The 25462-nt window shown below is 44.6% G+C and overlaps 1 protein-coding gene across 1 annotated transcript in view; it reads left to right on the top strand.

The window, feature by feature from the left end:
- The window catches only part of TLL2 (tolloid like 2), a 174762-nt gene that overhangs the window by 53565 nt on the left and 95735 nt on the right, over positions 1–25462 (top strand). Inside the window, exon 2 of the mRNA XM_004369972.2 lies at positions 3442–3552. Coding sequence (XP_004370029.1) covers positions 3442–3552 — 111 coding nt within the window. The remainder of the gene's footprint in view (positions 1–3441; positions 3553–25462) is intronic.

Here is a 25462-nt window from a genome sequence, read left to right as displayed (position 1 = left end):
TATTTATGGAAACCCTGGTGGCATAGTGGTTAAGAGTTCAGCTGCTAAACAAAAGGTTGGCAGTTCAAATCCACCAGGCACTCCTTGAAAACTTTGTGGGGCACTTTTACTCTGTCCTATAGGGTTGCTTTGAGTTGGAATCCACTCGATGGCAATGGGTTTGGTTTGGATTATATATATATCTATATATATCCCTCTGCCCCCACATACATGCTCAACACACAATGATGGATCAGGGACAGGATAACTGTAACAAACTCTTCCATTTGGAAAGGAGACGAATGAGATGGCAGCAGTCACTAGTCCACGAAAATCCATAAAAATTCTGAAATCAGGCTGGACAGATGTGTGAGGGGCCTCTAGGATGGGAAATGTTCTTGATTTGATTAAGACTTGATTCCATCTCCTCCGTGGCCCTGGGGCCACACTCTGGGAGCTCCTATCCTTCCTTCCCATTATTCTTATTGTCCACATCTGAAGATGACATTGAAGAATATGCCCTCCTCAGGAGCAGCTCTTTCAGCCTGGTTCCTTCCCATAGAAGGTTGGGAGCCCAAGCATCATTTTAAGTCTCAAATAGTTGCAGTCTCTTGTAGCCCAGGCTCGTGGCTCTTTTGGAACCATACTTTCCAAAAAATCATTTCTTGGAGTCCCTGGATTGTGCAATGGTTAACACACTTGGCTGCTAACTGAAAGGTTGGTGGTTTGAGTCTACCCAGAGGCACCTTGGAGGAAAGACCTGGTGATCTAAAGTCGCTATGAGTCAGAATTGACTTGACAGCGATGAGTTTGGTTTTGCCACCTTTATCTGCACAATTTTTTCAGTTGAAAGCATTTGCTGGGCACCAGCTTTATTGGTCCTGGCCACAGGTTGAAGCTTTTTTCTTTAACAGATTTAATTGAGGTATAATTTACATACTGTAAAATTCACCCATTGTACGTGTCCAATTCAATGATTCTTGTAAATTTATAGTCTGTACAGCTGTCACCACAATCCAGTTTTAGAACATTTCCATCACCCCAAAATTTCCCTTGTGCCTATTTGCAGTTAAGCCTTGATTCCACCTTCAGCCCTAGACAACCATTAGTGTGCTTTCTAGCTCCATAAATTTGCCTTTTCTAGACATTTCATGGTTGCTATATGGGTGGCACAAATGGTTAAATGCTTGACCACTAGCGGAAAGGTTGATGGCTCAAATCAAACCAGAGGCTCCTCAGGAGACAGGCCTGATGATCTGCTTCCAAAAGGTCACAGTCTTGAAAACCCTGTGGAGCAGTTCTACTCTGCACGCATGGGGTCGCCATAAGTCGGAATCAACGGGACGGCAACTAACAATGACAGACATTTCATAAATGGAATCATATAATATGCAGTCTTTTTCCTCTGGCTTTTTTCACGTTTTTGAGGTTCATACATATAGGAAAAAAAAAAAAAAAAAACCAAACCCATTGCCTTCAAGTAGATTCTGACTCATAGCGACCCTGTAGGACAGAGTAGAACTGCCCCACAGGGTTTCCAAGGAGCGCCTGGTGGATTTGAACTGCCAACCTTTTGGTTAGCAGCCATAGCTCTTAACTACTACGCCACCAGGGTTGTAGCATGTGTCAGTAGTTCCTTTCAATTGCTGAATAGTGTTCTATTGTATAGATATACCACGTTTTGTTTATCCATTCACCAGCTGATAGACATTTAGGTTGTTTCCAGTTTGGGGCTATCATGAAAAGTGCTGCTATGAACATCTGAGTACAAGTCTTTGTGTGGACATGTTTTCATTTCTCTTGGGGGAGAAACCTAGAGTCTAATTGCTGGGTCTTGTGATAAGTTTCAGGGGTAGTGGTGGTTCAGTGGTAGACTTCTCACCTTCCATGCCAGAGACCTGGGTTTGATTCTCAGCCAATGCACCTCAAGCGTAGCTACTCCTCGCCTGTCGGTGGAGGCTTACGTGCTGCGATGATGTTGAACAGCCTTCAGCGGAGCTGCCAGACTAAGACAGACTAGGAAGAAAGGCCTGGCGATCTACTTCCAAAAAATCAGTGAATGAAAACCCTATGGGTCACAACAGTCCGATCCTGTTGTGCATGGGGTCACGAGGAGTTGGGGGCTGACTCGACAGCAGCTGACAGCAACAACAATGATAAGTTTAACTTGGCAAGGAACTGTTTTCCATAGAGACTGTACCATTTTACATTCCTACGAGCAATGTTTGAGCATTCTCATTTCTCCACATCACACAGCTGAGTTTTAATCAGTTTGTGTTACTCTGAGACCTTCTCAGTTTTCTTTTATTTAGTGATGAGAATCGGTTGCCTCTTCCAACTCTCCAAGGCCTTGAATTTCTGGACTCTCTCTTCCTTTTCATTTCCCTTACAAATTGGCCAATTCTTTTTTGAGCCCTTTTCTTTCCTGTAGTACCTTGTCAAACACACCTATTAGTAACCAAGGCATGCTATTAACATTCTGACTGTCAGTATCTTCACTTAAAACTGTAAGCTCATTGAGTTCATCATCTGCGTTCCAGTGAACGCAGTCAACAGCTTTACTAAGTGCATCATCCCTGCATAACACGGATCACCTCCTTCCAGCCTTCAGTAACAGCTTCCTTGCCATTCACTACCTGAACCAAAGCCAATGGATTTTTGTTATGGTAGCGTATCGCTTCTGATACCAATTTCTGTATCCATCAGGATAAAGAGGAGTCCCTGGGTGATGCAAACGGTTAATGCACTTGGCTGCTAACCAAAAAGTTGGAGGTTGAAATCCACCCAGAGGCACCTTGGAAGAAAGGCCCAGCAATCTACTTCTGAAAAATCTGCCACTGAAAACTCTGTGAGACAGTTCTACTCTGACACCCGTGGGGTCTCCATGAGTCAGAATTGACTTGAAGGCAACTTTTTTTTTTTTTTTAAATCTGGAACCTAGCTTGTCTTCTGGGAAAGGGAAAAGAGGACATAGTGAGTTAAACTTTCCTCTCACTTGCAATTCGTCCGAGCAAGTCATGTGGCTAATCCTGACATCAATGGGCCAGACATATATAATCTTCCCCCAGGAAAAGGCAGCAAATATTGTGAACAATAATATAATTTATCACAGTATTTTTTTTTTAAGCATCCTGGAGACTGAAGAAGGGAGAAACCATTGTCTGTATGTGGTATTTTTGCCCAGAGCTGCCTAGAACGAGGATGAGATAGGTGACCTTTAAAAATACCTTACAGACCTAGCACTTTGATTCTCATGGAGGTCGGGCTCCCAGCCCTGTGGCACAGAACCTGTCATGCCTCTTTCTCTACTAGCCCTATCGCTTAAGCTTAGTGGGAGATTTGATTAAGCAGACTGTCTTTTCTGGCATTTGCTACCCAACCCTCAAAGCCCTTTGGGACGTTAGTAAATCTATTTTCTTGATCTCTAGCTTAAATTGACCCACTTATGTTTTTTCTTCCCAGCTGTCTTTTGGGGAGACATTGCTTTAGATGAAGATGACCTGAAGTTATTTCACATAGACAAGGCCAGAGACTGGGCCAAGCAGCCAATGGAGAAAACGGGACATAGCACAGGTAAGGAACGCACCACATTACCCTGCCCCAGATGTTACGCAGTATTCTGTTGTATGAATGTAGCCGAGTTTATTCATTCTTCCGTTCACAGACATTTGGGCAGTTTAGATTTTGGCTATTATAGATACAGCTGCTACAGACATCCCTGTACATATCTTTTGGTGGATGCAAGCACTCGTTTATACTGGGTATACACCTACGAGTGGAATTGCTGGGTCACAGGATGTGCATGAGTTTAGCTTTAGTAGATACTGTCAAACGGTTTTCCAAAATGGTTGTACCAGTTTACACTCTGTGTGGTACAGTTTTGATTTGGAAAGCAGGAGTAGTGTCCATGTGGATCCGTTAAGGCCTTTGGGTCTCGGTTTCCCTGGCTTGGGGACCTCACTCATACCCTCTGGGCCTGCACAGCATCCACCGTTATGAATGCTCAGGGTTGCCCCTAAATCTGCTGTCTTTGGGGTATATGCCATGGCACAGCTGGGGGGCCCAGATGTGAGTGAGAGATGCCAGTGAGAGGCTGGGCTGTGGTCAGCCACCATGCTATCTGTGTGCCCAGCTGCTGGAGAGGCCAGTTACGTGCTACGAAGCTAGCCTGAGGATGCTGCGGTGAAGAGAATCCTAACAGCCCTTCCTTCACCTCCCTCAGGGCGGACCTAATCAGCCTTATGGTCTAAGAACTTGAGTGCTTGCCTTCTCTTTCCTTCTCCCCTGTGAGCTGATAGAGAGCAGAGCCTATGTCATAGTCAGCGTTGGTAGACCAACACCTTGTAGCTAGAAGGCACTAGCCAACACTGGTGGAGAGGAAAGAAGGAAGAGGTAGACAGAGACTGTTTGGAAGACCCCAGCACCATCTTGCAGGATCCTGAGAAGAGATCAAGAGCTCCAACAAGGCTTTGCTCCTGGAAGGGTGGTTAAAGCTTTGGTTACAGTCACAGGCTTTAGGGTCAGGCTGTCTGGACTTGAATCCTTGAGTTGTGTCTCAGAAACTCTGGACCTCAGTTTGTTCATCTGTCAAATAGGAATAGTAATAATTCTTACCTCAGAGAAATGTTGTGAGATCAAAAGGAGAGAATACATGTTAAGTGCTTAGCACTGTGCCCCGTTACCCGTTGCCATCGAGTTGATTCCAACTCATAGCAACCCTATAGGACAGAGTAGAACTGCCTCACAGGGTTTCCAAGGAGCGGCTGGTGGATTCAAACTGCCAACCTTTAGGTTAGCAGCTGACCTCTTAACCTTCGCCACCAGGGCTCTGGTACAGTACCCAGCACATAATAAATGCTCGATAAATATCAGTTCTGCCTCCTCCTCCTTCCATTTTTCCTCTTCCTCCTCATTATTATTAGTATTTTCAGAGAGGACATTGACCTGGGAGGATGTAAGGTTAAAGTAGAGAGTGGAGGAAATTTGCTATGTGCTGGAGTGAATGTTGGGTGCTTGGGCAAGGCATCTTTGAAGACATGTACCTTACATTTCCTTCCTCCCAAGCTTGCTCACTCTCCCTGTGTCTGTGTGTGCGTGCACGTGTGTGCCTGTGTTTTCCAGTGTGTTTTTATGGCGAGGTCATTTTTATCCTGATCACTTTTCTCTGAGGGCCAGTAGTATTTTACATCTATCTAGAATAGCTATTTTATTTTCAGGATGGGAATTTTTTAAATTGTTTCTGCTGATTAAACTAATACTGCTGGTTGTTTAAAAAAAGTCTAGTAGCTCAAAATGTATAAAGTGGAAAGTGAAAATCTCTTGTTATTCCAGCCCCAGAGATCCCCATCATTATCTGTTTGCCAAATTTCTTCCAATCTTAATATGCTTGGGTGGTGTGCATACATAGATTTTAAAATCATAAAAGGGATTTTATTTGACATGCTCTTGTGAAACCCTGGTGGCTCAGTCGTTAAGAGCTCTGCTGCTAACCAAAAGGTCGGCTGTTCAAATCCACCAGCTGCTCCTTGGAAACCCTATGGGACAGTTCTACTCTGTCCTGTAGGGTTGCTAGGAGTCGGAATCGACTCCACGGGCATGGGTTTTTTTGTGCAACTTAGTTTTTTTTCACTTCACAATGAATCATAGGCATCTTTTCATGCCATACCTTGTGTTCATCTTAGTCTTTTATATCAGTAGTGGTCCAGTGTGCAACTCGACCATAATTTATCTAACTAATCCCTTATGGGGGCAGCCCTGGTGGCACAATGGTTAAGTGCTCAGCGACTAACCAAAACGTCAGTGGTTCGAACCCACCAGCCACTCGTCAGGAGAAAGATGTGATAATCTGCTTCGGTACAGATTACAGCCTTGGAAACCCTATGGGGGCAGTTCTACTCTGTCTTATAGGGTCTTTATGAGTCAGAATCGACTCGATGGCAATCGATTTGGTTTTGGCTTTAATCCCTTACAGATGGGCATGAAGGTTGTTTCCCTTTCTTCTCTTTTTTTTTAAATTTTATTCCTATTAGAAACAATTATGCCATGAGCCACTTTGTGAATAGATCTTTAAACATTTGGTCTGTTTAAATATTTACTTTGTTTAAAAAAATTTTACTGTGGTAAAAATATTTTTTTTTTTAAATTTACCATTTAACCATTTTTTGGCAGTTTTTTTTTTTTAAATTTTATTGTGGTAAAATATATACAATGAAACAGTTGCCATTTCAAACATTTTTACGTTTACAATTCAGTGACATTAATCATATTCACCATGTTGTGCAACCATCACCACTATCTGTTTTTCATCACCCCAAACAGAAACTCAGTACCCCGTCAAACAATAACTACCCATTTCCCTCTTCCCCAGACCCTGGTAACCACTAATCTACTTTTGTGTCTACGTCTTTGCCTATTCTAGATATTTCATGTAATTGGGATCATACACTTGCCCATTTGTGTCTGACTTGTTTCACTCAACATAGTGTTTCCAAGATTCATCCATGTTGTAGCATGTAGCAGAACTTTTATATTCCTTTTTATGGCTGAACAATGTTGCATTGAAGGGATATACCACATCTGTTGACGGACACTTGTGTGTATACATGCCCCTAGCTTCCTTCCTTCCAGCTTTCTGTTATAGCTACTCCCTCAGCTCAAAGTCCCCGTTCTACAGATAAAGAAATGAAAGCTTAGGGAGAGCAAATGACTTATCCCAGGCTCTATCACTGGTGTGCACTGGTGATCCCTCTTTACTGAGCAAGTGCCAGCTGTGGAAGACCATCTGTTGGGCTGGCAGCACTGTTCAGCTAATTTTGTGCTTGGGATGGAGAGAGCTCTATTTCTCTCTCATTTTTGGACAGGCCCTTTCCCTGCCATGGAAGCTGCGTGAGGATGTGGCAGCAAAACAGAACCCAGACACCTTCTCTAAGAGGGCCTGTGCATCTTGGGTGTGTGGAGGGGGGAGCGGGGGCAAGGAGGAATGAGCGAATTCTTCAGGAAGAGAAAGTCCTTCTGTGTGCATTTTATTTGCAGTGAGAAGAATGTGAGTTCTGAGCAAGCATAGGCCAAGCTGTTCTATGAATGAGGCCCTTGAATTAACACTGCAGAGTTTTCTAAAGCAGCTAATCGGATTAGCTGTGTAGCGAAGGAAGTACTTAGCGGACACACACACAGACACGCACGCAGGCATGCACACACTCTCTGACCCTCTGGCATCCTCTTGGATGTGCCAGTTGCAGAACCCACCAGCCCCGGTGCTGAGTTCTCAGACACCTCTCCTCCTTTAACCACACAGGATGTGGAGGAGAAGCCTGTGCCATTGATGCTTTGGACTTTTTTTAGTTTGTTTCTTCCCGAAAGAGCCCAGGAAGCCAGTGTGGAACACTCCCATCTTCGCAAGGGTCTGAAGATCTGGAGAGGAAATCTCTTCCTGCAGTTATCTCCGTCCGGATAATGGATCTGATTTCTTGATCTTTGTAATCAGGACTCTGAAAAGGGAAACGGTTTTAATTACTTATTGGCTCTGCAGGAGTCTGATGTTCCCCGCCTCTTCTATTCTGAGCCACTGGGCCACATCCATCTCTATTTAAGAAACCAACCTTGCTCTAAATCTTTACTTCCTAAACTCCTGCTATCTGTTTAGGGCATCTGCATAAGACCAAGGGTTTGGGCATCAGGGTCCAAAATAATAAATTAACTGGAGTGAGGCAAAGACGTGGCTAACTTGGGATAACTTCTTCTGCTCTCTGGATCGCACCTCTGAGTCCTGGGCTCTCTTCTCTCTGGCAGGCCCTTTGACTCCTAGACTTTCGTTTTCTACTCTGTCCATAACTTTGAAGGGCACATGTTACCCTAACCTGGTTTCAGTGTCCTCATATGAATAGAGGGGCTGATGAAATCACATTTTCATCTCTTTCAAGCCAGTTTAGGCTCTGGATTTGAGCGCTGGTGTTTCAGGCTAGAGAAAAGAGGGGGCCAAAAACCACTAGGCATCACAGGGCTAAATGTAGGCATAAAAGGCTAATAATGACTACCCATGAAATACCCCAAGGTACTACAAGCCCCGAGTCAGGGGACTTTGATTCTGGGTTTTTGGGCTCTGCTTTCTGAGGCTTGAGGGTCTCAAAAGAGACACAACATGATTAATGTCATCGATGTCACTAAATTGTGCAGGTGAAACATGTTCAACTGGCAAATGCTGTGTTATGTATTTTTACAACAATTAAAAAAAATAAAAGGAGAGAGACAGACCCAACACGTCTCTGCTCCCAAAGCATTTTTAGCTTTGAGGATCTTGAGAGAACTTGTGGGAGGGGGTGTTTTAAAGCAGCCTCATCAACAGGCTGTGATTTTTCAGCCCTTAACCCCATGGAGATACATTCCCCAAGCCTTATAAACATGGCTTCCTAATTTCATTAATTTTCTTTGTTGGGGGTGGGATTGCTGGTAACTGACAAGTGTCCAGGTGAGAAATGGGGCAGTGAGTGGCTGCCTGTGTCATCCTGTAGAAGGGATAGTGCTCTGAGCTTGGGAATGGATGAGTGGTTAAACCTTTGCTGGGGCAGCTCTTTGAATTCAAGTCTGTCTTCTCTCATATCATGCAAAGCTAGGTGTCATCTCTGCAGAATCTGGTGGCCTCTGCCGCTGGGGCCCCTGGTTTGGAAAGCTGGAGAAAGACAAGAGGTCATCAGGGACATTTCTTACTCATCTCCTTCTTTTCCACTCCTCAAGAGCTGGGTGAGGCAAAGGGCCCCGAGAATAAGGCCTGCAGACTTTTTTCTTTAAGTATGTTGTATTTGACCTTTGGAAGTTGACAGACCTCTTCGAGAATCTGATGAACATTATGAGCACTTCTCTAAGAAAAATGTACACACTCATACACACTTTTGCTTGCAACTTCAAGAGGTGTAACTACTCAGTGGATCCTGAGTTATGAAACTGGTCCCCAGTCTTTTTCTGTCTGCTTCCATACCGTTGAAGATGCTCTTCTCATGTGGACATCTGGGCCTTGTAAGACTGCAGTGTAGAAAGACATGTTGGAGTCAAGCAGGCTCTGTTTGGAGTCTGGCTCTGTATTTGTTGGCTGTGTGACTTAGGGCAATTCATTTCTCATTTGTAAAATGGGATAATAGTACCTGCCTTGCAGAGGGGATTAAGTAAGTGTGGTAGGTAAAGCACTTGTCCCAAGGTTTGACACCAATAAATAATAGCCACCATGGCTTCCCTCTGCTGACTTTTCTGTCTCTGGTCCACCTCTGTGTCCTAGACCCCACACTCCCTAAACGCCTGGGACTCTTGAAATTATTCTTCATTGCGGTGTTCTGCTGGGTCCTTTCTTGGGTCTCTGGGCCTGGCCCTGCACCGGTGTTCTCTAATCAGACCCTTGAATTTGGATCCCAACCAGCATATGAGAAATCCCTGTATCAATCCCCAACATAAAGACTTCCCTCTTCCTCCTGAGTCTAACTCTAGAATCACAAAGTTGCCCAACGAGAGATCTGAAAATGGATTGGATGTGGGTTCCTCTTTAACAACAACAACAAAAAGAATAATATTATCTTCCATTTGTTGAGTGCTAATTATGAATAAAATGCTGTATATACATGATCTCATTTAATCTTCACACAATAAGTCTACATAGTAGTACTGTTATTACCATTTTATAAATTAGAAACTAATGTTCAGAGAGGTAGATAACCTGTCTTTGGTCACACAACTAGTTTTTGGCAAAGCCAAGATTAGGGCTTAAATCTGTGTAATGTCAAAGGCCCTACATTTAACCTCTACACTTCATAGCTTCTAGAAACAGCCACTTATGTCACCACTAGCCCTGTTCCCTTAAGTTGTTGAAGGTTTGTTCTCTCCATCATCACACCTGAGAGGTGATGGTAAAAGACAAGGGAACCAAGTAGGCTTATGGGAGCTGCACCTCATCCTGCCCTTTGTTAGTCTCAGGTTTCCATTCAGTGTCTGCCTGGCTCCATCGACCAGACTATAAGCAGTCGTGAGTTGCCTGTGTTTGGTCTTGGACTTTCCTCTTTAGTTCTCAGGCTGGGCACATAAATTGTGCTAGACAAACACCTGTGAATTGTAGATAGGCCCTGAGCTTAAGGATGGCATGGTAGCCTCACATGCTCACCCAAGAAGTCAGTTAGGGTTAGGCTTGTTTGTTTGAATGTGCAGTGCTTCTCAGACCCCACCTAGGATCAGGAGTGGCAATGAGAGAAATGCTCTGCGGGTGGTACCCTGGGCTGAGCAGGCCCAGATCACCTTACAGGGACTGTCTGCAAAGGGCATCTTTGGCCACATAGTCAATAGTATGTCTCTACTTGGCCCTTTGTACAGATTCCAAGATGGAAAATGTGGCCTTTTGGTCTTTTCCAAGCCAGAGAGATAGTTGCAAGTTCCGGTTTACTCCCCCAGGGACTCCTTTTAGCCCCTTCCTCTTCCCAGACCTGTGGGCCCTCCAGCTGACCACTCAGTTTACCCTCTGCCCCTCCCAGGAGACTTCTCCTTGGCTCCCAGTTTAGAACTTGGTCGCCATTTCCTGGACTCGGTACTCTGTTGTGTCCAAAACTCTCCCCTTGTGTCCACCCCCATAGCTCTGCTGCCACTCTAACATCACCCTCATGATTAAAGTCACTTTTCCTCCGTCTCTCCCATTCTCCATTCTTCCTTTCCTTCATATAACAAATGTTTACTAGGGACCCCATGTCCTCAGTACCAAGGATACAGCAGAATCCATCATAAAAGAGATTAAGTTTGAATGATGGAGATGATTATTGTTATCTCTGGGGACAAGATCCAGGATGCTCTGAGAGCAGCAAAGGAATGGGGTAGGCCGAAAGGGGCAGGACCAGGGGTCAAAAACTCCCTCTGGTGTGGGGCAGTCATCCACCGCCCAGAGGAGGTTTGTCTGGCAAGCAGAACCTACATCTGGAGGCAAAGGCCCCTCTCATCCAGACAAGGGCTTGGTGTTGGGGGTAGCATGCTGGGGCAAAGGACCTGATGGGGAGCAAAACAGGGCTATGGGGATGCAGGGTGTGAGGTGGCAGAGGACCAGTCAAATAGTATCAGAGAGGACTTTAATAGGCTTCCAGTTCCATGGTGGAAGCCTCAGTAAAACAAGGTAAAGACCACTGGTTCTTGAGGATACTGAGGCAGAGACTTGACCCCAGAGAATAAGGCAGGAACAAGACTCAGAAATAAAGCAGAAACCCAACCACAAAATCAGGTTAGAGCCAGACTGGAGGCAAGGGCAGTGTGCCGCTGAGACCTTTGAGTGTTGAGCCCAAACTGCTTAAATCCCTCTGACCAAGGTCAGGGCTGGCTCCAGAGCCAGGCCTGGGCTCATTCTGAGGACAGAAGTCAGTGGACGCTGGCTGGGCGAGGAGGAGGACTGAGGCGCAGGAGCCAGGCAAAGCCAGGCAAAGCCATAAAGTTTCCAATTTAGTAACATGATTGGGATGATAAAAAGGCATCTGATAAAGTGCACATCTGCTTTTCGGGAAGGAAAAAAGAATGCAACATAAGGATTCTATCATCTCATTCCCTGGGGCCTCATTCTGGGGCTGACTTATACCTTGGATTGAAGCCAGAATTCACTGAGAATTTGAAGTCTTGGGAAAAGCAAATTCACCTTTAGGTTGATTTTTATTATGACCACATTTGTCACAATTTGGAGAAGCTGGGCCGGAAGTCCACCCGGACCTATAGTGGGGAGCAGATGGGGAAAGGATGGTGACTTTTTTTGAGTATGCATCCAGGGAGCCATTATCCTGGTGTTCCTTATGAGCTATGAATCTGGGAATCTGAATCAAAATTGGGAGCTGAACTTGAGAAACCAGGACAAACAAGAGTTTAGTACCTGACATTCTAGCCAAGCTTCTTTCAGTTGCAAGATACAGAAACCCACTTGAGATAGCTCAAGCTAAAGAGTTTGTTTAAAGAATATATTCTCATGGTCATCTATGGATAGAAGCAGAGCCGACCTTTTGTGGACTAGACCAGGAATTGGAGAGAAAGGAACAAGGCTGATTTCTCTTCTTGGTGGCCATGAAGTGTCTCTTGTTTTTGATTTTGGCTCCTCTTCGTCCACCATGTCTGAGTCTATATCATGACCCCTCAACGCAAGTGTCCCCCACTGAATGCCTACATACCTACCTGTATATAAGTGTTGCCTACATACCTCCCTGTGTATAGGTATGCCTACATACCTACCTGTGTAGCAGTACTGTGGAAGTCGTAGGCGTGGAAGAGTTCTCCAAGAAACGAAATATAAAGTGAGCCAGCAGAGGGCAGACATCTGACCCCTGAGAGAGGTTGGAGGTGGAAATGAATTAATAATGGAAGCAGGTGGGAGATTCATGTCTGTGGCTCAGAAGGAAGAGTGGCTGATGGAGCAGCCTCTGGCTTGCCCAGGTGGTGGCCAGGGGGACTGATTCCCTGAGTGCGAAGGTGGCCCTGCCAGCTTAACCTAGCATTTGGAACTGAGCCTGGCAATTTCACCCTCACTTTGTCATTTATAACACCATTTTCATGGAAAAAATGCATTATACATTCCCACCGGCCATCTTAATAAACAGAATTTGGGAACACAGCCTCATGAGTGCTGGGGATTGCTTGTCTTGGACAAGGATCCAATGTTTGCCCCTCAGATTTGTCAAACAGAAAGACTGTGCCTGGTTTCCCTCCTGACCCCCCCAAGCATCGTTCTTTTGTTTTCTCTTAATCTGATTCCACTCTCGCTCTCCTTTAACTGGGTATATGTTTTTATTCAAAGTCATTGAATGGAATTCTATGTTTCCTGCTCTTAATTTAAGTAGTAGTTGATCTCTAAAGCAGAATGAAATGAAAGGAACCATACTGAAAGGCTTTTAATTTATGTAGCCCTCCAATCCATTGTTCCAGAATCAGTGGCTTAGATATAAAAAATGTTCCCCATTCTGACTTAAAAGAACCCTGTGATGAACCCGTTTTGAGAAAGGGAAGAATCCTTTTAGTTTTTAGTTTTAACTATTCCATTTATTTAACTAATCCATTTTTAGTTTTCATAAAGCTATGTGCCCTTACTCTTCTATTTCTTTGCCTCTCTTTATTTTTTCTCATTTTTTAATTATTGTACTTTAGATGAAGGTTTACAGAACAAACTAGCTTCACATTAAACAATTAGTACACATATTGTTTTGTGACATTGGTTACCAACCCCATAACATGTCAACACTCTCTCCTTCTTGACCTTGGGTTCCCTATTACCAGCTTTCCTGTCCTCTCCTGCCTTCCAGTCCTTGCCCCTGGGCTGGTGTGCCCCTTTAGTCTTGTTTTGTTTTATGGGCCTGTCTAATCTTTGGCTGAAGGGTGAACCTCAAGAGTGACTTTATTGCTGAGCTAAAAGCGTGTCTGGGGGCCATACTTCTGAGGTTTCTTTGTCTCCGTCAGGCCAGTAAGTCTGGTCTTTTTTGTCTTTGCCTCTTTTTAGATGGATGCATTTTGTGACAGCTGGAAACTGATCTTTAGTGTAAATGCATTTACTACTCAAGTATTTTCTTATTGGGCATGATAACCAACCAAATTGTTTTTGGACAAAACTAGTATCACAGACCTTCAGAGTTACCAACCTGCATGGCAGACATTGGAGTGTCACTTCACCTTGGGGACGTCAGTTTCCTTATCTGTAAAATGGAGGGTTGGGCTCCAAGCTTCCTGAGGGCCCAGAATGAGTCTTTTGGTTCTTTTGCCAAGGACAGTTCCCTGAATATAGTGGGAGTTAGATACATGGTGACTGCTGCATGTGTGGCTGGGTAAGATGGCCAGATATCTTTGGCACTTGTCCTTGATTTGATGTCTCGTAGAACTTGAGAACAGTCTACTCAAATTATATCTAACCCAAGACCTTCTAGAGACCCTCCGGAGGGCTCCCAGAGGTGTTGGGAGGTACTGTGCTCTCCCCTTGCTTCATCTTAGAAAACAACAACAAACAACAAACAACAAAGGGCTGGAGAGAGAAGGTTTAAAAAAAAAAACAAAAAAACAGACTGCCTCCCGGAGCAGAGCTATGTGAGGGATGAGGAGACTGAATGTCCAGCAGTGACAGGTGGGTTGGACTGTGAGAGACGAAGACATAGCTTGAGGAGCAGCAGGAGGCCCTGCTGGTGTGGGTTTGGGATGAGGCTCCTCATGGTGCTAAGCTGTGGCTGTTGTGCAGGATGATCCAGGCAAAGCCACTTTTCTTCTGGGGCTGTTTACCCTGAAGTCTGCAGGTCATTATTTCTGTGGTTTCCAAGAAGGTCCAGAGAGAGAAGGTGATGATAGTGGTGGAATTGCCAGTGGAACCTCACCCTGTGTTCTGGTCATCTTATTTCTCTTTGGTCCCCTTTAATGAGCCTTGTTTGCCCGCAGACACTGAGGAACAATCCCCAGCTGGTCTTGGCACTGAGTTTCTGGACTTTACTCAGCCCACCTCCAGCTCCTGCTGTTCCTTGCTTTCTACTTCCCAGGTTCTCCATCCTCATCTTTCATCCCTGGACCTTGTCTGCCATTACCCAAGGAGTCTCTATCTTCTCTGACATTGGGACCCCTTCTAAGGCATGACTTTTTCCATTTACCTTCTAGCTCAGAGGTCCAAAGCAGTCAGCCCACAAGCCAAATCTGGTCTGCAGATGTGTTTTGTTAGTTTTGTAGTGCTTAATTTTTTTTAAATGCACTGCCAACATTTAAAAATCAGATTTTTCACAAAAATCCAGAATTCTGGCTTCTCTTGCAAAGTAGAAATATCTGGCCTTGCTGGTTCAGCAAGCCCACGTGACAACACTCAGCAGAGTTGCATAATGATGGGCTGAACTCTGGATGGGCAGGTGCTCTCTGGTTTGCCACAGTCTCCACCACTCCCTATTCACCTTTCACACTGACGTGTTTCACTCAGATGGTTACCTGCATGAACCTGCAACTCAATAGGCAATTGAGTTTGCATATTGAGCCAATGGGTAAGGTGCACCCACTTATGCCCTAATTCAGGTCCCATGAGACTGGTCAGGGCCACTTTACTCCATCAAGAGAAGGGTCCTGGAGCTTCAACTCTTGCCCTGTAGCTTGGAAGATGATCTTTCTTCTGGAGGCTCTTTTCTTCCGTTCATTGAGTTTTCAACTTGTGACCCCTTCTTGTAATACTGAGTGCCATGTCCAGAGCTCTAGATGGCACTGGGAGAAAATACTGAAAAGGTAAACATAAGACATATGATGTTTTGCAGTGGAGGGTTTATATCCAGCACATGTGTTGGCATCAGAACAGGTTCTTCTTGCCCAAATGAATCAGTGGGATGGGATCATTAATAAGTACTAACCTCTCTGAAATGAAAGGACCATTACAAACCCAAATCAAATCCATTGCCATCAAATCAATTCTGACTCATAGTGACCCTACAGGACAGAGTAGAACTACCCCATAGGGTTTCCAAGGAGTGGCTGGTAGATTTGAACTGCCAACCTTTTGGTTAGCAGCCAAGCTCTTAACCACTGTGCCGCCAGGGCGCTATTGACAGTGCTAGCACCCAAAAATGCACTAGTTACCTGAACCTCTCATTAGTTTGCATGAGCTCCTTACATGCTATGGATAGTAACCATCTGCTGTCTTCAATACAGATATTTTCCCTTGTATGAGTGATTTGTTTTCATTTGGTTTGGGGGTTAATCTTTCTGAGATGCTAAACTCACTGAGCCCTGAAGGAAATAAATGGGATCTGAGAAGGTTCTTCCAAAATCTTCCTCTTAGGCTTTCAGCTTGTTGGTCCAATGTTTGGCCTTCAGTGTCTTGGGAAGGAACTTAATAGGTATCTCACTGTGGTCCTAGGTGCCTGGCTGCCGTCTGCTAGGAACACTGTGGGTCTGAATTTTTCCCTATTATGCCTCTCTAGTGCCACACAGCTGCCACACCTACCCTCTCCCTGCTTTACAAATCACCTTCCCTTCCTTAGAAGCTTCTGGAAATCTGTATGAGAGAGAGGCCCCAAAGAATCCCCTGAGAGCCCTTGAGGATCAACAGTTGCCCTCTACAGCTTGATGGAACTGAAAAGGACCGAACCCCACAGCAGTTGAGGTGGCGACTGTTTCTATGAGAGGAAGAGTGGCTACTTCTTTTCTGTCTTCTCCTCCCCTCTCCCTTTCCTCCTTCAAAATAAAACAGGGATGAGCTCTCAGACCCTGCTAAAGTTTTGCCCAAGGGGTAGGGCAGAGACAAGCTGTGACACTGAGAAGCTGCTGAGGGGTTGGGAGTGGTGGTAAACCCTCCCAGGGCCACATTCTGTCATTCTGTCAGGCCAACTCAGGCCTGCCTGGGATTTGGGGAGGCCAGGGTGCAGCAGGATGGCATCTAGGGAGAGCTCCGTTTAGGGGGAGGGGGAAGGTTGGCCAGACAGGGAAGGCTGGTATGGCTGTGGTCCTGGTCAAAGCTTAGGTCACAGTATGGTCATCAGGAAATAAGAGGCTGAGGCCTCCTAAGGTGACCTGAAGAATAATCATTGATTAGGTTGAGTCCCTACAATGTGCCAGACATTGATTAGGTGCTGCTCACAACATCATTTTTATGAATGAGGACACTTAGGCTCAGAGGGATTAATTATTTTGCCAATGATCGCTGTGGTCGAAAAAGCTGTGCTACCAACCAGGGCAAGTCTTTTCCCTTTTATGTTCTATCCCGCCTGGCTCCCTCCCATCTCCACTTGTTGAAACCCTTCTTGTCCTCCAATGCCACCTCCAGGAAGCCCCCCTGGACTTCCAGGTTGGGAGTGAGAGCCCTCTCACCAGTGGTTGCTCTCACTGGTCTTTGTGCCTCAGGGCTCCTGCGGGTGGGGCAGTGTCTGGTTCCCAGCTGTGTCTTCCATATGACCCAGCACATTGTAGAATTGACTTGCTTCAAGAAGGGTGCTGAGCAAGTCAAGAGGTCAGCATCTTGGATGGCTCTGAGAGAATCCAGTGGCTCTGAGCTCTGCCAGAAGTGAAGGGGGCCCTCCTGCATGTCTGGAGGAGGCAACTTTCTACTCCTGAGGAAGAGCCTGCTCAGTCTTCAAGGATATCTGGTCTGATCCCTGGTGTGAGGCTGAGAGCTCTGACTGGGATCCCTACTGTCAGTGCTGTGACTAGTGCTGCTCCACTGAGACGGGCCTTGCCCTGTCCCCTGGGAACTTCACACCTCAGAATAAAAACATGACTCCTCAAGCTTTCAGAACCAGCCTGAAATGAGGACCCAGAGACACCTCCCTGTGAATGTGACCTTTTGTCTTCTAGCTACCCAGAGAGTTGGGAGCTGGGATTTTCCTGAGGTGATGGTTAAGGTTATGTGTCAACTTGGCTAGGCCATGATTCTCAGTGGTTTGGCAGATATTATGTAATCACTCTCCATTTTGTGAGATGATATGAGCAGCAAATCAGTTGAAAGGGGAGCTTCCTTGAGGGTGTGGCCTGCATCCAACATATACAGATGTTTTGGCAAAGCTTGCCCTCTCTGGATCCTGCATCAGACTCGTCATCCTCTGACCTCTGGTGGTTGGGACTTAAGCCAGCAGCCTGCTGTCTGATCTGCAGATTTTGGGATTCACCAGCTCCCATGGCCCCATAAGCCAGCAGCCTGCCATCTGACCTGCTGATTTTGGGTTCATCAGCCCTGCAACCTCGTGAGTCAGGAGAAGCCTCCAGATTGACGTCTGCCCTACAGATTTGGGACTTGCCAGCCTCCACAACTGTGTGAGCCATTTCCTTGAAATAAATCTTTCTCTCTCTCTTTCTCTTATATATACACGCTTCACTTGTTCTGCTCCTCTAGAGAAACCAGCCTAAGAACCTGACCTTTTATATTGTGATATATGCCATTATTAACGTTGGAATCCTTTAAGGCCATCAGTGGAGTCAGACTGGCTGGAGATTGCATCTGGGTTTTGCCTCTTACTAGCCGTCTGAGTTTGGGTGAGTTATTTAGATTTTTCTAAACTATAGTCTAATTTTTCTAAGTAATAGTCACTACGTCCAAGGACCATGTTGAGAAGTAGTGATAAAATACATGTAAGGCAACCAGCACAGTCCTTGGCACAAACAAGGTGCCCAGTAAATATTATTGGTTCCCTTGGGAAAGCTCAGCCCACTATTTGGGACGTTCTACTCATCGAGTGGCACTTAACAATCTTGACCAATCAGCCAAGGCAGAGAGAACAGGAGATTGCACATAACCTAGTTACTTCAGTCTTTTCTTAAATTACATCTTTGTTGTTGTTAGGAGCCGTCGAGTCAGTTCTGACCCCATGTACAGCAGAATGAAACACTACTTGGTCTTGCACCATCCTCACAATCATTGTTATGCTTGACTTAATTTTTATACAGTTATTTAATATCTCAAATTTATTATGAGTAAGCACCATATGGAGCAAGTTTTAAAGAAATATCATGCCCTGGTACAATGGGATGCCTTCCTTTCATTGATTGTCAATGACTATCAGTGGATTCTCAGACTAAACTTGGTTTCATTAAGTCTACTTTTTAAAAGGAACTTGCATTTTTTCTTTGATTTGTGATGCTTCAGGTATAAAAAGTCTTGTCTCAGTGGCTTATTGTTTCATCCTATTCTGCTCCTTCAGGCTTCAGTTTTAGAGTCAATAATGATAATAATAGTAGTAATAATAGCTAAGGAGCCCTGGTGGTGGCACAGTGGTTAAAGTGCTCGGCTGCTAACTAGTCACTGTGCGGGAAAAAGATGTGGTGACTTAGTTAGGTAAAAATGACAGCCTTGGAAACCCTAAGGGGAATTCTACTCTGTCTTATAGGGTCGCTATGATTTGGAATCAACTTGACAGCAGTGGGTTATTTTTTTTTTTTTTTTAATAATAGCTAACTCCTAATGAATGCTGATTATGTACCAGGCATTGTTCTACACTTTGCATATATTATTATCTCTTTTAATCTTCATAACAATCCTGTGAAATAGATACTCTTATTGTCCATTTTTATGAATGAGGAAACTGAAACACAGAGAGGTTAAGTAATTTGTATAACATCACATAGCTAATAAGTGGCAAAGTGAAGCTTCAGATGTAGGCAGTCTGACTAGAGAGCTTGTACACTAGGTCCTTCTTGGAAATCATTTGACTTGAGAGAACCACAGGTATACAGAGATCTGGTAAGTGCTAGACTGTTACATTTGTGCTCCCTCAATGACCCTCCCCCCGGTACATTCACTTCCTTGTATAGTCCCCCCACTCACTGACTGTAGGTGTGGTCGTTTGATTTCCTTTGGCCAATAGGACATTAGCAAGCATGAAGTAAGAAGCTTAAAGCACTTGTACCTTGGGGCTTGTCCTTTTGGAATGCTGCCTCTTGGAACCCTAAGACCACCCTCCTGTGAGGATGTCCAAGAAGGTCATGTGGAGAGGCTGCCTGGAAGACAACTTTGGAACCAAACTGATAGCCAGAACTGAGGTCCCAGACAGATGGCTCCAGGGGACCCATCACGGCCACCCCCCAGCCATGTGAGCCATCTCAGCTGAGGGAGGCTTCAGACATTGTGGAGCAGAGAAGAGCCAGCCCCATTTGTACCTTGACCAAATTCCTGACCCACAGAGTCATAAGCAAGCATAAAACGATTGGTCTTTTGAGCCACTTTCTTTCAGTTTGGAAGGATGGTTTGCTATACAGCAATAAATAACAGAAACAGCCAAGAAGCCAAGGCCAGGCTGGGCATGAAAGATATGGATCAGGTGGACAAGGATACCTGGAATCCAGGAGACTGGAGAGAAATGGAGGTTTGAAGCCAGGTGAGCACAGGAACTCCAAGAACATACTTAAGCAGACTGCCTGGTGGCGACACAGGTGCTCGGGATGAGTAGTGGGTCCAAAACCAAGAAAAACGGACTTCCAACTGGAGGCCCTGGGAAGAGGAGACCTCAACATCTGCACGATTAAGAAACCTCCCATGAGCCTCTGCCTGAGGCTGGAGCAAATTCTGAGGCCTTATCAACCAGTGCCCCAGCACAGGTGGCTGCCCACTAACCTGGCAAAGGGAGGATTGGGCCTGGGAGGAGCCCGCCCAACACTGTCTGAGAAAAGGCACTGCCTAGGCCCTCTCGCGTTTCACCAATGGGCCTTCCTCTCTTCTGCCTTGCCAAGGTGTGGACTCGTTATTTTTTCTTTCCGAAACAGAACAGAACATAAAATCAGGAGAAAAGATTGGACTACAACTTTTCCATCCGCATAAACACAACTATGTTTCTTTCTCATCGAAAAATGTTTCCTTGGCAACCATCTGCGTGTGTGTGTGTGCGCACAGGCACGTGTGTGTACGTACACTACAAAGCACAGAGCACATGTTCTCAGGCAAAGTGTGCTGTAATCTCGTTTTTCTTTTTAAAAATCTATTTTTTCCTAATTATAAAAGTAACATCTTGAACAAAATTTGGAAATAACAAAAAGCATGTAAGAAAACAAAATTCACCCCAAAACATACCCAGATATAATCACTATGGACATTGTGGGCATTTCTGTCTAGTATTTTTTTCCCGAATTTTTTGCATATGTTTAAAATTTAAAAAGTTGGATTCATACGGGATATACAATTTCCTAACCTGCTTTTTGACTTATAATGTGATCTTTTTCCCATTTAGCAAACTTTCTTTTGAAACATTTAAAAAGGTTATGTAGTGTCCCATTACATCATAATTTATTTAACCATTCACTTATTGGGAGAATATGGTTGTTACAGTCTTACTTTAGTATAAAAATGTTGAGATGAACATCCTTTGTCTGCATTGCCAATTAATTTCTTAGAACAGATACATAGAAGTCATATTATTGGGTCAATGGATATGCCTGTTTTAAAGGACTTAGACACATCTTGCCAAATTATATTCCTCCTCCACCAGCAGTGTGTAAGAATGCCCGTTTTATTATACACTAGTGAATATTAAATCATTTTATTAACAAAAGCTGGCAGTGATCTTTTAACTCATTTTCCCTTTCCCTTCTGTAGCATTTGAAATTTGGCATGGATTGGAAAGTTTCTTGGCATTGAATCACTCAGGATTGCATATTGATTATGCTGGTGGTTGCCTAGTTCGTTCCTAGAAGTCCTGTGGCCTTTTAATTTTTTTTCTAATGAGTAATTAAAACTTCAGCCGAGCAGATGTGTTTTTCAGGTAGTTTTCTGACAGAGGTGTGCAGTTGTTTTGAGGCTTGCTCAGACCGCACCTGTGTAGGTCTGTAGGTTGGAGGTGGATGGAGGGCAGGGTTCAAGGACATAGATTCTGGAGTTGGACTCTCGTTTGAATGCAAACTCAATCATTTACTAGCTGGGTGCCCTTGGACAACTTAATTCATGAGCCTCAGTTTTCCCTTCTCTAAAAGGGGAATAACAGTACTTATTCACAGGCTTGCTGTGCATATTAAAAGTAATCAAAGAACCCAGTAAATTAAGAATGCTTAAGACATGGTTGTGAGGAGTCTTCGTGGCATACTGGTTAAGCGCTCCGCTGCTAACCGAAAAGTTGCGAGTTGGAACCCACCCAGTGGCACCGCGAGAGAAAGACCTGGTAATATGCTCCATAAAGATTACAGCCTAGGAAACCCTATGGGGCAGTTCTGTTCTGTCACATGGGGTCACCATGAGTCAGAATCGACTGGAAGGCACCTAACAACAAGATATGGTTGTGAGAAAAGCACTCACAGGCCCTGCATGCGCTGGCCCCACCTCCCTCTCAGGCATCACATTTTTTGCTTGCTGTTTTCTCTGCCAGAATACTCTCCCCAGATAGATGTTCACCTCTCATTGTTCAGGTCTCAGCTCAAATGTCACCTATTCAGAGACCTTCCCTGGGCTGCTGCCTAATACCACATTTCCCCCTCCCCCCATCACTCTTTCCTAAAACTCTGTTTTAATTTCTCCAGCGTGCTTAATTCTTCTCTGCAGTTATCTCATTATTATGAGGGACTTTTCATCCCCGCCGCTGGAACGCAGGCACCATGAAGGCAGGCGCTGCCTGTCCCTGCCCTCAGGAACCGAGCACAGTGTTGGCCCAAAGCAGGTCCATTATTGAATGGGTGACTAGTAATAAAGTGATTTTTAGCATTTTAGTAATTTTAGGATCACTGGAGATCACTGGAAAGGAGCCCTGGTGGCGCAGTGGTTAAGCGCGTGGGTCCGAGGTTCGAGCCCACCAGCTGCTCTGCGGGAGAAAGATGTGGCAGTCTGCTTCCTTAAAGATTTACAACCTTAGCAACTCACCGGGGCAGTTCTAGTCTGTCCTATAGGGCCAATATGGGTCAGAATCGACCTTATGGCAATGAGTTTTGGGAGATCACTGGAGATTATTTTTTATTTTCTTAAACTAAAACAAAGCATTTTTACGTAAGATTTACTTTTGATGGGTCAAAGCTGCGAATGTTGTTGTTAGGTGCTGATTTTGACTTATAGTGACCCCATGTGACAGAGTAGAACTGCCCCCACGGGTTTTTTAGGCTGTAATATTTATGGAAGCAGATTGCCAGGTCTTTCTCTCGTGGAGCCACTGGGGCTGCTGGGTGAGTTTGAACCGCAAACCTTTTGGTTAGCAGGTGAGTGCTTAACCATTTGCACCACCAGGGCTTCTTAAGCTGCGAACACAAGTATTAAAAAGTCAGTAAACTCAAGAGTTAAGGTTAGCTAGTCTCTGGGAGGTACAAACAGGTAAGGTGCTTGGCTGTTAACCAAAAGATTGGTGGTTCGAACCCACCTAGAGGTGACTCAGAAGAAAGGCCTGAAGATTTACTTCTGAAAAATCAGCCTTTGAAAAGCTTATGGAGCACAGTTTTACTCTGACATGCATGGAGTCACCATGAGTCAGAGTCAACTCCATGGCAATTGGTTTGGGTTAAGGTTGGCTGGCAGTTACTTTAGCATCTGATGCATATTAAGGGCTTTGACATCAATTAATCTGGAGACAACTTCAGCTTCTCCACCTAATGGCTGTGTGTCCCCAGTGATGTCTTAACTACTCGAAGCCTCAGTTACCCTGCACGTTAAATGGGACTAATATTACCCACTTTTAGAGGTTTGGCTTGAGCATTAAGTATCATATGCAAAGTACCTGCAAATAGTGGGCACTTAAAAAGTGGTAGTTCATTGCTTAGGGGACACTGAACTTCTGTTAAGACCGACGGAAATATCTGGAAATGAATAGTGGTGATGGTTGAACAATTTTCTGAACCTAATTAATGTCACTGAACTGTACATGTAAAACATGTTGAAATAGGAAATATTTTGTTACACATATACTTACCATAATTTAAAAAAATGATAGTTATTCTTGTATTTAAGAAAACCAAGGACCAAGTAAGGTTAGGCTTTAAGAATGAGGGATGGAAGAGATAATTAATACAAAGTTTTGTTTATTAATTACCGTTAATATTCATGGTCACTATTGTTGAAATGGACTATATTGATCTATCCTCTTGGGCTTTGGAAAAGATCTTCCCTTTCTGCCTAGATGTTTTTTGGATGTGTATAGTTAATATTTCATTAATTATGGTGGAGGGGCGTTATGCGTACATCAATGTCTCATAGGATGCATATAATTAAGGCACTTTTTGTTGGGAGCGGAAGAAAATTGGGCTTTCCCAAAGAAAAGCAGCTTGCTCGCAAAGTTGCTAACAGATTGCTTCTTAATTGAACTTGGGAGGTGAATTATATGGTGAATTAGAAAAAAGAACAACTCTGAATTTAGTGAATTGTTCCATAAAGGAAACTGTGGGATTGAATTGCAAATGCTGGATAGAAACATTTCAGCCGGGGCCCTGGGCATCGCGGGCGGCTGACCTCTGTGTTGCAGAGAGCTTGAGCAGGCCCAGAGCTCTCTTTTCAAGGCCTGGAGGGCATTCTTTCCCAGAGACCAGCTGTAAGCCTGGGTTTCTTATGCAAAGGAGACGTTTGAATAAACCCCTGTGACTAAAGAAATCTATAAGGTCTTTGCCTATCCTCTCACTGAAGAGATAATTAACCAAAGATCAAATATAGGGTTGTAGGACTTTTCCAAATATTTTTTGTCTTGTAATCACACCCAAGGAAAACTACACTCCCACACCCTGAATGCCCCCCTCCCCACCTATCTTTATTTGCATTTGGCTAGTATTTCTCTTTCTTTTTCTCTGATGCCTATGGCTGAAGTTACAACCAGTCACACTTGTCTTACTCATTTGCTAGCTTTTACCGAAACAGAGGAACACTTTCCATCGATTGAGACGTAAGATATGGTTTTGCTTAGTTTTTGATGTGTCTGTCTTCAGCGCCAAGTCTTCCATTCTTGGTGAGCTTGGGAGAGGAGAGAAAATCCCCGAAATTGAGGCTTCATTTTACAGGGTTCTCTGAGTGGCAAATCTTAACCTTGGTTGCATCTTAGAATCACTAGGGGGATGCTTTAAAAATCCAATTCCCAGGCCATGCCCCAGACAATCAATTAAGAATCTCTGTAATTAAGAACCTCTGTACCAGAGGTAAGGAGTCCTGGTAGTGCAGTGGTTAAGCGCTCAGCTGCTAACCAAAAGGTCGGCAGTTAAAACCCACCAGCTGCTTCGTGAAAGATGTGGCAGCCTGCCCCTGTAAATATTAAAAACCCACTGCCGTCGATTCTGACTTATAGCGACCCCATAGGACAGACTGCCACATCTTTCTCCTGTGGAGCGGCTGGTGGGTTCGAATAGCCAACCTTTCAGTTAGTGGCCAAGCGTTTAACCACTGTGCCACCAGGGCTCCTTCCCATAAAGATTACAGCCTTGGAAACCCTATGGGGCAGTTCTACTCTGTCCTATAGAGTCGCTATGAGTTAGAATCAACTTGATGGCAACGGGTACCAGAGGTGGAATGCCTGGCGGGCATAAACACTACTAATGGTAAAGGTTGGCAGTTGAAAGCCACCCAAAGGCACCTCAGAAGAAAGGCCTGGTGATCTGCTTCCAAAAGATCACAGCCTTGAAAACCCTATGGAGTGCAGTTCTACTCTTCAACACATGGGGTGGCCATGAGTCGTAGTCGATTCAAGGGAAGCTGGTTTTTTTGGTACCAGAGGTATCAGTATTGTTTTTTCAAAAGCTTCCCAAACCAACCTGACCAAACCTGCTGTCATCAGATCGATTCCGACTCATAGAATTGGAAAAGCTTCCCAGGTGATTCCAAAGTGCAGCCAAGGTTAAGAGGCACTATCCCAAGAGTATCTGCCTCCCTCTGTCCATAAAAACTAAGACACGTTTTCCCATCGGTAAGACTGAGTTAGAAATTATTGAGTTCTCTTTTTAAAACACTGTCTATCTGCTACCACCAAAGACCACCCGGACAGGGAACACGACAGAGAGTCCCTGATGGAGCAGGAGAAAGGTGGGTGCAGAACTCAAATTCTAGTAAGAAGACCAGACTTAATGGTCTGAGACTGGAGGAACCCCAGAAAGCATGGCCCCTGGATTCTGTATCAGCCCAGAACTAAAACAA

Source organism: Trichechus manatus, unplaced genomic scaffold (genome assembly GCF_000243295.1).
Source record: "Trichechus manatus latirostris isolate Lorelei unplaced genomic scaffold, TriManLat1.0 scaffold00007, whole genome shotgun sequence".
NCBI lineage: Eukaryota > Metazoa > Chordata > Mammalia > Sirenia > Trichechidae > Trichechus > Trichechus manatus.
The sequence above is the reverse complement of the archived record's forward strand: the minus strand, read 5'-3'. Positions and strand labels throughout refer to the sequence as shown.